Source organism: Pseudophryne corroboree, chromosome 9, assembly GCF_028390025.1.
Source record: "Pseudophryne corroboree isolate aPseCor3 chromosome 9, aPseCor3.hap2, whole genome shotgun sequence".
NCBI lineage: Eukaryota > Metazoa > Chordata > Amphibia > Anura > Myobatrachidae > Pseudophryne > Pseudophryne corroboree.
In genome coordinates, this window is record NC_086452.1 from 112,935,180 (window position 1) to 112,948,608 (window position 13,429).

At 48.8% G+C, this 13,429-nt stretch overlaps 1 protein-coding gene across 3 annotated transcripts in view; it reads right to left on the reverse strand.

Annotated features, from left to right (window-relative positions):
* Positions 1-9,258: 9,258 nt before the first annotated feature.
* Positions 9,259-13,429, reverse strand: part of DHX9 (DExH-box helicase 9) — a 132,897-nt gene continuing 128,726 nt past the window's right edge. For all 3 annotated transcript variants that reach the window (XM_063939769.1, XM_063939770.1, XM_063939771.1), the window contains one exon: positions 9,259-9,849. In XM_063939769.1, the coding sequence (XP_063795839.1) occupies positions 9,543-9,849 (307 nt within the window). In that variant the 3' untranslated portion in view covers positions 9,259-9,542. The remainder of the gene's footprint in view (positions 9,850-13,429) is intronic.

Here is a 13,429-nt window from a genome sequence, read left to right on the forward strand (position 1 = left end):
CACAGAGCTGTTGCTACGTCGAGCACAGAAAAAACACTGGGAGGTACTCGGGGATATGGAGGGGTGGAGTGTTCTAAATTTAAATATTCAGTGCTGTTCCTACGGAAGCCCGTCCATATCCCAAGAGTACTCCAGTGACCCCTAGTGGATGATAAAGAAACTTCCTTCTTGCGAAGGAGTATCATCATTTCGGCCATTACCTTGGTAAAGACCTTCGGTGCCGTGGACAACTCCAACGGCAGCGTCTGGAACTGTTAGTGACAGTCCTGTACCACACATCTGAGGTACTCCTGGTGAGGAGGGTAAATGGGGACATGCAGGTGCGCATCCTTGATGTCCAGGGAGACCCTGTAATCCCCCTCGTCCAGGCTCGTAATAACCGCCCTGAGCGATTCCATCTTGAACTTGAATCTTCTGATATAAAAGTTCAAGTATTTTAATTTTAAGATGGGTCTCACCGAACCGTTCTGTTTCGGTACCACAACCATTGTGGAATAGTAACCCCTTCCTTGCTGAAGGAGGGGCACCTTGACAATCACTTGTTGTGATTATAGTGTTGAATAGCCACCAACACCGCCTCCCTGGCAGAGTGAGGTGCCGGTAAGGCAGATTTTAGGAAACGGCGGGGGGAAGAACGTCTCGAACTCCAGCCTGTACCCCTGAGATACTACTTGAAGGACCCAGGGATCCATGTGAGAGAGCCCACTGGGCGCTGAAATTTCTGAGACGGGCCCCCACAGTACCCGGGTCCGCCTGAGCAGCCCCAGCGTCATGCTGTGGACTTACCGGACGCAGGGAGGACTTCTGCTCTTGGGAACTAGCTGTGTGCTGCAGCTTTTTCCTCTACCTTTGCCTCTCGGCAGAAAGGATGAGCCTCTAGCCCTCTTGCTTTTCTGGGGCCGAAAAAACTGTACTTGATGATACGGTGCTTTCTTTTGTTGTGGGGTAGCCTGTGGCAAAAAAGTCGATTTCCCAGCAGTAGCTGTGGAAACGAGGTCTGAAAGACCATCCCCAAACAGTTTTACCCCCTTATAGGGCAAAACTTCCATGTGCCGATTCGAGTCGGCATCGCCTGACCATTGCCGAGTCCATAACCTCCGTCTGGCGGCAATGGACCTAGCGCTTATTTTTGATGCCAGCCGACAAATATCCCTCTGTGCATCACGCATGTATAAGACCACGTCTTTTATATGCTCTATTGTCAGCAAAATATTGTCCCTATCCATAGTTATTTTCAGACAGGGAATCTGACCACGCAGCGGGAGCACTGCACATCCATGCCGAAGCAATGGCTGGTCGCAATATAATGCCCGAGTGTGTGACTATATCTTTCAGGGTAACCCCCTGCTTTTTATCAGCAGGTTCCTTCAGGGCGGCCGTATCCGGAGACGGTAGTGCCACCTTTTCTGATAAAGCGTGTAAGCGCTGTATCTACCCTATGGGGTGTTTCCCAACGTGACCTATCCTCTGGCCGGAAAGGGTACGCTGCCAATAACCGTTTAGAAATTATCAATTTCTTACCGGGGGAAGACCACGCTTCCTCACACACCTCATTTAATTTCTCAGATGCAGGAAAAACTACTGGTAGTTTTCTCTCACCAAACATAATACCCTTTTATGTGGTACCTGGGGTATTATCATAAATGTGTAATACATTTTTCATTGCCTCAATCATGTAACGGGTGGACCTATTTGGAGGGTACACTAGTCTCATCGTCGTCGACACTGGAGTCGGTATCCGTGTCGACATCTGTTTCTGCCATCTGAGGTAGCGGGCATTTTTAGAGCCCCCCATGACATTTGAGACGCTGGAACAGGCACAAGCTGAGTAGCCGGCTGTTCTGTGTCGTCGACCTTTTGTGTAAGGAGTTGACACTTTCACGTAATCCTTCCATAAGTCCAACCACACCGGTGTCGATCCCGCAGGGGGTGACATCACATTTACAGGCATTCGCTCCGCCTCCACATCATTATCCTCCTCATACATGTCGACACAGCCGTACCGACACACAGCACACACACAGGGAATGCTCTGACAGAGGACAGGACCCCACAAAGCCTTTTGGGCAGACAGAGGGAGAGTATGCCAGCACACACCAGGGCGCTATACATCACATATAAAGAGTGTTTTCCCTTATAGCTGCCTATATATATTGTATACTGCGCCTAAATTGTGCCCCCCCCTCTCTTTTTAACCCTTTCTGTAGTGTATTGACTGCAGGGGAGAGCCAGGGAGCTTCCCTCCAACGGAGCTGTGAGGGAAAAAATAAGACTTTACTTACCGATAAATCTATTTCTCGTAGTCCGTAGTGGATGCTGGGACTCCGTCAGGACCATGGGGAATAGCGGCTCCGCAGGAGACAGGGCACAAAATTTAAAAGTTTGACCACTAGGTGGTGTGTACTGGCTCCTCCCCCTATGACCCTCCTCCAAGCCTCAGTTAGGATACTGTGCCCGGACGAGCGTACACAATAAGGAAGGATTTTGAATCCCGGGTAAGACTCATACCAGCCACACCAATCACACCGTACAACTTGTGATCTGAACCCAGTTAACAGTATGACAAACGTAGGAGCCTCTGAACAGACGGCTCACAACAATAACAACCCGATTTTTTTTTTTTTTGTAACAATAACTATGTACAAGTATTGCAGACAATCCGCACTTGGGATGGGCGCCCAGCATCCACTACGGACTACGAGAAATAGATTTATCGGTAAGTAAAATCTTATTTTCTCTGACGTCCTAGTGGATGCTGGGACTCCGTCAGGACCATGGGGATTATACCAAAGCTCCCAAACGGGCGGGAGAGTGCGGATGACTCTGCAGCACCGAATGAGAGAACTCCAGGTCCTCCTTAGCCAGGGTATCAAATTTGTAGAATTTTACAAACGTGTTCTCCCCTGACCACGTAGCTGCTCGGCAGAGTTGTAATGCCGAGACCCCTCGGGCAGCCGCCCAAGATGAGCCCACCTTCCTTGTGGAATGGGCCTTGACAGATTTAGGCTGTGGCAGGCCTGCCACAGAATGTGCAAGTTGAATTGTGCTACCAATCCAACGAGCAATCGTCTGCTTAGAAGCAGGAGCACCCAGCTTGTTGGGTGCATACAGTATAAACAGCGAGTCAGATTTTCTGACTCCAGCCGTCCTTGAAATATATATTTTCAATGCTCTGACAACGTCCAGCAACTTGGAATCCTCCAAATCGCTAGTAGCCGCAGGCACCACAATAGGCTGGTTCAGGTGAAACGCTGAAACCACCTTAGGCAGAAAGTGAGGACGCGTCCGCAGTTCTGCCCTGTCCGAATGGAAAATCAGATATGGGCTTTTATACGATAAAGCCGCCAATTCTGACACTCTCCTGGCTGAAGCCAGGGCCAGTAGCATGGTTACTTTCCATGTAAGATATTTCAAATCCACCGATTTGAGTGGCTCAAACCAATGGGATTTGAGAAAATCCAAAACTACATTAAGATCCCACGGTGCCACTGGGGGCACAACCGGGGGCTGTATATGTAGTACTCCTTTTACAAAAGTCTGGACTTCAGGAACTGAAGCCAATTCTTTCTGGAAGAAAATCGACAGGGCCGAAATTTGAACCTTAATGGACCCTAATTTGAGGCCCATAGACAATCCTGTTTGCAGGAAATGTAGGAATCGACCCAGTTGAAATTCCTCCGTCGGGGCCTTCCTGGCCTCACACCACGCAACATATTTTCTCCAAATGCGGTGATAATGTTGTGCAGTCACCTCCTTCCTGGCTTTTACCAGGGTAGGGATGACCTCTTCCGGAATGCCTTTTTCCCTTAGGATTCGGCGTTCAACCGCCATGCCGTCAAACGCAGCAGCGGTAAGTCTTGGAATAGACACGGTCCCTGCTGAAGCAGGTCCCGTCTTAGAGGTAGAGGCCACGGATCTTCCGTGAGCATCTCCTGAAGTTCCGGGTACCAAGTTCTTCTTGGCCAATCCGGAGCCACGAGTATCGTTCTTACTCCCCTTTCCCGTATAATTCTCAGTACTTTTGGTATGAGAGGCAGAGGAGGAAACACATACACTGACTGGTACACCCATGGTGTTACCAGAGCGTCTACAGCTATTGCCTGAGGGTCTCTTGACCTGGCGCAATACCTGTCCAGTTTTTTGTTGAGGCGGGACGCCATCATGTCCACCATTGGTCTTTCCCAATGGACCACAATCATGTGGAAGACTTCTGGATGAAGTCCCCACTCTCCCGGGTGCAGATCGTGTCTGCTGAGGAAGTCTGCTTCCCAGTTGTCCACTCCCGGGATGAACACAGCTGACAGTGCTAACACATGATTTTCTGCCCAGCGGAGAATCCTTGCAGCTTCTGCCATTGCCCTCCTGCTTCTTGTGCCGCCCTGTCTGTTTACGTGGGCGACTGCCGTGATGTTGTCCGACTGAATCAACACCGGCTGACCCTGAAGCAGAGGTTTTGCCAGGCTTAGAGCATTGTAGATTGCTCTTAGCTCCAGTATATTTATGTGAAGAGACGTCTCCAGGCTTGACCACACGCCCTGGAAGTTTCTTCCCTGTGTGACCGCTCCCCAGCCTCTCAGGCTGGCATCCGTGGTCACTAGGACCCAGTTCTGTATGCCGAATCTGCGGCCCTCTAACAGATGAGCACTCTGCAACCACCATAGCAGAGACACTCTTGTCCTTGTGGACAATTTTATCCGCTGATGCATCTGCAGATGCGATCCGGACCATTTGTCCAGCAGATCCCACTGAAAAGTTCGTGCATGGAATCTGCCGAATGGAATCGCTTCGTAAGAAGCTACCATTTTTCCCAGGACTCTTGTGCATTGATGCACAGATACTTTTCCTGGTTTTAGGCGGTTCCTGACTAGATCGGATAACTCCCTGGCTTTCTCCTCCGGAAGAAATACCTTTTTCTGAACAGTGTCCAGAATCATCCCTAGGAACAACAGACGTGTCGTCGGGATCAGTTGGGATTTTGGAAAATTCAGAATCCACCCGTGTTGTTGGAGCACTACTTGGGTTAGTGCTACTCCGACCTCCAGCTGTTCTCTGGATCTTGCCCTTATCAGGAGATCGTCCAAGTAAGGGATAATTAAGACGCCTTCTCTTTGAAGAAGGATCATCATTTCGGCCATTACCTTGGTAAAGACCCGGGGTGCCGTGGACAATCCAAACGGCAGCGTCTGAAACTGATAATGACAGTTTTGGACCACGAACCTGAGGTACCCTTGGTGTAGGAGGGGTACCTTGACTATCACCTGCTGAGAATACAGCTTGTGAATGGCCTCCAATACCGTCGCCCTGTCGGAGGGAGACGTTGGCAAAGCAGACTTTAGGAAACGGCGAGGAGGGGACTTCTCGAATTCCAACCTGTAACCCTGAGATACTACCTGCAGGATCCAGGGGTCCACCTGCGAGTGAGCCCACTGTGCGCTGAAATGTTTGAGGCGACCTGCCACCGCCCCTGAGTCTGCTTGTAAGGTCCCAGCGTCATTCTGACGCCTTTGTAGAAGCCGGGGAGGGCTTCTGCTCCTGGGAAGGAGCTGCTTGTTGCAGTCTCTTACCCTTTCCTTTGCCTCGGGGCAAATAGGAATGTCCTTTTGCTCGTTTGTTCTTATAGGAACGAAAGGACTGCGGCTGAAAAGCCTGCGGCTTTTTCTGCTGGGAGGTGACCTGGGGTAAAAAGGTGGATTTTCCAGCCGTTGCCGTGGCCACCAGATCCGATAGACCGACCCCAAATAATTCCTCCCCCTTATACGGCAATACTTCCATATGTCGTTTGGAATCCGCATCACCTGACCACTGGCGCGTCCATAAACTTCTTCTGGCAGATATGGACATCGCACTTACTCTTGATGCCAGAGTGCAAATATCTCTCTGTGCATCTCGCATATAAAGAAATGCATCCTTTAACTGCTCTATAGTCAGTAAAATACTGTCCCTATCCAGGGTATCAATATTTTCAGACAGTGACTCCGACCAAGCCACGCCAGCACTGCACATCCAGGCTGAGGCGATTGCTGGTCTCAGTATAACACCCGTATGTGTGTATATACTTTTTAATGTATTCTCCAGCCTCCTATCAGCTGGATCCTTGAGGGCGGCCGTATCAGGAGACGGTAACGCCACTTGCTTTGATAAGCGTGTGAGCGCCTTATCCACCCTAGGAGGTGTTTCCCAGCGCACCCTAACCTCTGGCGGGAGAGGGTATAATGCCAATAACTTCTTTGAAATTAGCAGTTTTCTATCTGGGGTAACCCACGCTTCATCACACACTTCATTCAGTTCCTCTGATTCAGGAAAAACTATCGGTAGTTTTTTCACACCCCACATAATACCCCTTTTTGTGGTACTTGCAGTATCAGAGATATGCAAAGCCTCCTTCATTGCCGTGATCATATAACGTGTGGCCCTACTGGAAAATACGTTTGTTTCTTCACCGTCGACACTGGATTCAGTGTCAGTGTCGACCGACTGAGGTAAAGGGCGTTTTACAGCCCCTGACGGTGTCTGAGACGCCTGGACAGGTACTAACTGGTTTGCCGGCTGTCTCATGTCGTCAACCGACTTTTGTAGCGTGCTGACACTATCCCGTAATTCCATAAACAAAGCCATCCATTCTGGTGTCGACTCCCTAGGGGGTGACATCACCATTACAGGCAATTGCTCCGCCTCCACACCAACATCGTCCTCATACATGTCGACACACACGTATCGACACAGCAGACACACAGGGAATGCTCTGATAGAAGACAGGACCCCACTAGCCCTTTGGGGAGACAGAGGGAGAGTTTGCCAGCACACACCCAAGCGCTATAAATATATATAGGGACAACCTTAATAAGTGTGTTCCCTTTATAGCAGCTCAAATATTATAAATATCGCCAATAAGTGCCCCCCCTCTGTTTTTACCCTGTTTCTGTAGTGCAGTGCAGGGGAGAGTCCTGGGAGCCTTCCTCGCAGCGGAGCTGGGCAGGAAAATGGCGCTGTGTGCTGAGGAGAATAGGCCCCGCCCCCTTTTCGGCGGGCTTCTTCTCCCGGTTTTTTTGGAACCTGGCAGGGGTTAAATACATCCATATAGCCCCAGGGGCTATATGTGATATATTTTAGCCAGAATAGGTATATTACATTGCTGCCCAGGGCGCCCCCCCCAGCGCCCTGCACCCTCAGTGACCGCTGGTGTGAAGTGTGCGGAGAGCAATGGCGCACAGCTGCAGTGCTGTGCGCTACCTCATGAAGACTGAGACGTCTTCTGCCGCCGGTTTCTGGACCTCTTCTCTATTCGGCATCTGTAAGGGGGTCGGCGGCGCGGCTCCGGTGACCCATCCAGGCTGTACCTGTGATCGTCCCTCTGGAGCTAGTGTCCAGTAGCCTAAGAAGCAAATCCATCCTGCACGCAGGTGAGTTTACTTCTTCTCCCCTAAGTCCCTCGTTGCAGTGAGCCTGTTGCCAGCAGGACTCACTGAAAATAAAAAACCTAACAAACTTTTTCTAAGCAGCTCTTTAGGAGAGCCACCTAGATTGCACCCTGCTCGGACGGGCACAAAAACCTAACTGAGGCTTGGAGGAGGGTCATAGGGGGAGGAGCCAGTACACACCACCTAGTGGTCAAACTTTTAAATTTTGTGCCCTGTCTCCTGCGGAGCCGCTATTCCCCATGGTCCTGACGGAGTCCCAGCATCCACTAGGACGTCAGAGAAATGGCGCCAGTGTGCTGAAGGAGATCGCTCCGCCCCTTTTTTGCGGACTTTCTCACGCATTTTTATGAATTCTGGCAGGGGTTAAAAAGCACCTATATAGCCTCTGGGGCTATATATGGTGCCAGTTTGCCAGCCAAGGTGTCAGTATTGCTGCTCAGGGCGCCCCCCCCCCAGCGCCCTGCACCCATCAGTGACCGGAGTGTGAGGTGTGCATGAGGAGCAATGGCGCACAGCTGCAGTGCTGTGCGCTACCTTGGAGAAGACAGAAGTCTTCAGCCGCCGATTTTCCGGACCACCTTCTTGCTTCTGGCTCTGTAAGGGGGACGGCGGCGCGGCTCCGGACGACGAGGTCGGGTCCTGTGTTCGATCCCTCTGGAGCTAATGGTGTCCAGTAGCCTAAGAAGCCCAAGCTACCACCACTTAGGTAGGTTCGCTTCTTCTCCCCTTAGTCCCTCGATGCAGTGAGCCTGTTGCCAGCAGTTCTCACTGAAAATAAAAAACCTAACAAACACTTTCTTCCTAGGAGCTCAGGAGAGCCCCTAGTGTGCATCCAGCTCAGCCGGGCACAGAAATCTAACTGAGGCTTGGAGGAGGGTCATAGGGGGAGGAGCCAGTGCACACCAGATAGTCCTAAATCTTTTAGATGTGCCCAGTCTCCTGCGGAGCCGTCTATTCCCCATGGTCCTTACGGAGTCCCCAGCATCCACTAGGACGTCAGAGAAAATAGCGTAGCGTGCCACCATGCCCGCAAGGCACTCATTTGCGCTCACCCAGCTGTCAGCAGTCGGGATCCCAGCACCTGTATGCTGGGCGTCGGAATCCCGACCTCCGGCCACTCATACTACACCCGTTATAAATATTTTGGCTGTATAGATATCTTAAATAATTTATGTGCTACAACATTCTCCAGTAAATATTTCAAATCATGCTTTCCATCTGATTAAAAGCCTACACCATTTATTGTATGGGGTGACAAACTAGCCAATAATGAGATCTAAAGATTCTAACCTAGATGCATTATTGCAGCAATAGTCTCACAGAAATCTCCCCGTGATACACTGGGAGGATTGGTATGTGAGTAGGCAGAACTTTCTTTAACTCCTTTACTCTTAGTAGGGTGTACTGCCAACACTTTCTCTACCTTGTGTCACTTGGTGCTCACAGTTTGGGACAGGACTAGGACCCTTACTACCACCATGCAGCCAAAGAGGTTTATGTACACTAGCAACAAGGCACTACACAAGTTTAATAAGATATGGACACCCTGGTTTACCTCTAGGTGTGTTTTTTCCACCTGCTGTGAAAATTTATACTTGTGTTGTAGGGCTCCAGGTTTGGATAGCCCTTCGCAATGCTCATTTGCACTTTGTATTTATGCTCCATATTGTTTTGTCTCTCTCTAAACTGGGATTTATGTACGATTGATTAGATAGCAGCAACCTTCATTGTATTTTGTTTCTGATCTTAATGTTTGTGGTAGGTTTGTTTCTGATTTGAATTGTAGGGCTTTTCTTTGCTTCAAACTACTCTGAGGGAAAAATAATGTTTTGAAGACGACTCAGTTTTACAAAATTCAGGTTTTATTAGAAAGTAACAGTTTTATAAGGTTTTTTTTTTTATTATTGCCTACATTCAAATAAGGTTAAGAAAATAAAAATACACAAGCTGAACTTAAACAATAATTTGTACAAAGGATGTATTTACTAGTTGTCAAAGCAACAACATGCAAAACAACTTCCAATGCTAAAAATAGCAGAACAAAGGGGAAAATAAAAAAACAGTCCTGAGAACCCATCACTAATGGTTTCAGGGCCTTATCCTCCTTGGCAGTTTCGTCCAAAACTACCAACCCCCTCCACCACCTTGATTTCCACCTCTGAAGCCGCCACCTTGGTTTCCGCCTCTGAAGCCACCACCTTGGTTACCACCTCTGAAGCCACCACCTTGGTTACCACCTCTGAAGCCACCACCCTGGTTCCCGCCCCTGTAGCCTCCACTGAAGCCACCTCCTTGATTTCCACCCCTGAAGCCACCACCTCTAAATCCTCGATTGCCAGATCCACGATAGCCACCTCCTCCTGAACCTGAACCTCCTTGGAAGCCACCATCATAACGGGCCATTTTAGGTGGCCGAGGCCCATCTCCAAATCTAATAGAAAAAGGCATTTTGTAAATATTTACTACACAACAGTTATCACATTACTTGTAGTAAGCTTTCATCAAGACAGAATTTATTATCCATATATGTACAGCAATGCTCTTGAATGGTTGCATAAATCTTATTTAGTAAATCTAGTTAAATGAACTACAATTTATTATTTTATATACAATATGAACTTTCACCTTACCATACATTTTCAAGGGGTGGTATTCAGTATGCCGGCTGTTGGGATCCTGGCGCTGGAATTCCCGACACCTATTCTCCCTCTTGGGGGCCCACAACCCCCTGGAGAGAGAATAAATAGCGTGACGAGCGCAGCGAGCCCGCAAGGTGTTCATTTGCCCTCACCCTGCTGTCTGTATGGTGGCTATCGGGATTCCGGTCGCCGGCATACCATACTACACCCTTTTTAAGAATGCTATTAAAGAAAGCAGGGATACAGTGCTCGACACTGGGAGGATTTTGAGCATAAGTGTGACAGGATTAGGTTACATTTTGCATTAAATCCAACATTTTCTTGCTCAACAAAGGTCATAAAAGTAGATTTAAAAAAAACAAAACACACACAAGCTGCATCAATATTAAATCAGCTTGGAGACTAAGTAGCAGGGCGAACCTGGCTTAAACATTTGTTACAGCAAGGAGGCAGAGGTGCTTGGCAAAACGCGGTTTAAAAATAAACAAGCGATTTGTTTTACCTTTTTCCTTCATCTGGAAGGCCTGCTTTGTGAACTGTGGAACAAACCTTAACGGAAGTTCAAGGGCTCCAGTAGGTTGAATGCAGAAAAATCAAGAATTCCCACACAACATACATAGTGCACCAGTCCAACACACCACTATACTAATAATGAATGCTCTGGCCGTTACTTTTGTACTTCAGTAACGGCAAGGTGTCAAGACATCAAGCTTATTGTGGCAGGCACACTGTATAACCAACTAGTAGAAACAAACTTCTCTCTCTGCTGGGATCAATAGTGCAGTTCCAAAGACTGGGTTAGGGACATTGTAAAACTGAGGCTTTCAAAGAACTGTTCAGGTCTCTACACAGCTGTTTTTTTCATTGGCCTTTCTGGATACTGGCAAAATGCCAAATAGGATTTTAATTGCCTACAGGTAAATCCTTTTCTCATAGTCCGCAGAGGATGCTGAGGTCCATATTAATACCATGGGGTATAGACAGGTCCAGCAGGAGCCATTGGCACTTTAAGAGCTTAACAGTGTGGGCTGGCTCCTCCCTCTATGCCCCTCCTACCAGACTCCATCTAGAAACTGTGCCCGAGGAGAAGACATACTTCGAGAGAAGGAAATACACAGATAGCTCACACAACAGGCAAATCCGGCCAACAGGACGGAGAACTCAGCAACAGCTGAAACAGTACTGAAACAGGAACGAACACAGAACTTACCTAGGACCAGGTAGTACTGAACCAAATAACCACTACAGGATAAAGACGCGCTGGGCGTGCGCCCAGCATCCTCTGCGGACTATGAGAAAAGGATTTACTGGTAGGTAATTAAAATCCAATATTCTCTTACGTCCTAGAGGATGCTGGGGTCCATATTAGTACCATGGGGATATACCAAAGCTCCCAGAACGGGAGGGAAAGCGCGCAGGCTCCTGCAGAACTGCTTGACCAAACTTAAAGGTCAGCAGAGGCCAAAGTATCGAACTTGTAAAACTTCGCAAACGTGTTCGAACCAGACCAAAGTAGCTGCTCGGCAAAGCTGTAAGGCAAACACACCCTAGGCAGCCGCCCAGGAAGAACCCGCTTTACGAGTAGAGTAGGCCTTAACCGATATTGGACACGGCAATCCTGCCGTAGAATAGGCATGCTGTATGGTGAACCTGATCCAGCGAGAAATCGACTGCTTAGAAGCAGTACACCCAATTTTTTGGGGATCAGAGGACAGAGTCAGATTTCCTGAGACGAGCAGTCCTCTTCACATAAATCTTTAAAGTCTTCACAACATCCAAGGCCTTTGAAACAATTGAGGAGTCAGTAGCCACTGGCAGCACAATAGGTTGGTTGATATGAAAAGCAGACACAACCTTAGGAAAGAACTGTGGACGAGTCCTGAGTTCCGCCCTGTCTTCATGGAAGGCCAGATAAGGACTTTTACAGGACAAAGCCCTCAATTCCGACACGTCGAGCAGAAGCCAAGGCCAACAAAGTTACCGCCTTCCATGTGAGAAAAGAGGATTTTGGTACTTACCGATAAATCCATTTCTCGGAATCCTCTAGGGGACACTGGAGCATTCTGAGACAGTAGGGTTGTGAAGCTTGCAACCGGAGGTGTGGCACATCCTCTAGGGGACACTGGAGCATTCTGAGACAGTAGGGTTGTGAAGCTTGCAACCGGAGGTGTGGCACAATCTAAAAATTAGCATTGTCTGCACAGCCGGCTCCTCCCCCTTCACATCCCTCCTCCCTCAGTTTGGAAAATGTGAGAGAATAGGACATGATACTGGAGCACCAGGCGAGGAACCATACAACATAGCAAACAGCATCCCAGAGACTCTTAATCGAAAAACCAACGCTGTTTGTACAAACTGAACAAGAACTTTAAACACAGCAGGCCGACCGCACCGAGGCAGGCGTCCAGTGTCCCCTAGAGGATTCAGAGAAATGGATTTATCGGTAAGTACCAAAATCCTCTTTTCTCTTTCAACCACTAGGGGACACTGGAGCATTCTGAGACAGTAGGGGACGTCCCAAAGTTATCCCCCAGGGAGGGAGTGCTGTCGGTGGCCTGCGAAACGACACATCCGAACTTAGAATCTTCGGACGCAAAGATATCAAACTTGCAAAATTTTGTGAACGTGTGGGCTGAGGACCACGTCGCCGCTCTGCAAAGTTGCGTAGTGGAAACCCCTCTGGCAGCCGCCCATGAGGCACCCACCGATCGGGTGATACGAGCACCCGTCTGAACCGGAACCTGTTTTCCACAGGCAACATAGGCTTGCCGAATGGCAAGTCCAAGACATCCAGACAAAGACTGCGTAGATGCCGGCCAACCCTTCTTAGGCCCATCATAAAGAAATAAACAAAAGGTCCGACTTTCTGAAGGACGACGTAACCTGTACGTATACCCTTAAAGCTCGGACAACATCCACGGACACGTCCCCATATGCGAGACCCTGGTAAGATGGGACCACCATGGGCTGGTTGACGTGAAACCCCGAAACAAACTTAGGCAGGGATTCAGCTCTTTGACGGAGTTCTGCCCTATTCTCATGAAAAGACAAAAAAAAAAAAAGGGGGGGGGGGCTCTTACACGATAAGGCACCCAACTCAGGATCTGTCTGGCCGAAGCCAAGGCAACTAATAACGTGACCTTCCAAGAAAGATATTTCAGGTCTGCTCTTGCTAGCGGTTCAAAAGTAGGTGATTTCAAAAATTCCAACACCAAATTGAAGTCCCATGGTGCAGTAGGACGACGAAAAGGGGGCTGCATCCACAGAACCCCCTGTAAAAAGGTCTGAACCTCTGGTAAGGATGCCAACCGCTGTTGAAATAGGATGAAGAAAGCCGAAATCTGAACCTACAGAGAGCCCAGCCTCAGTCTT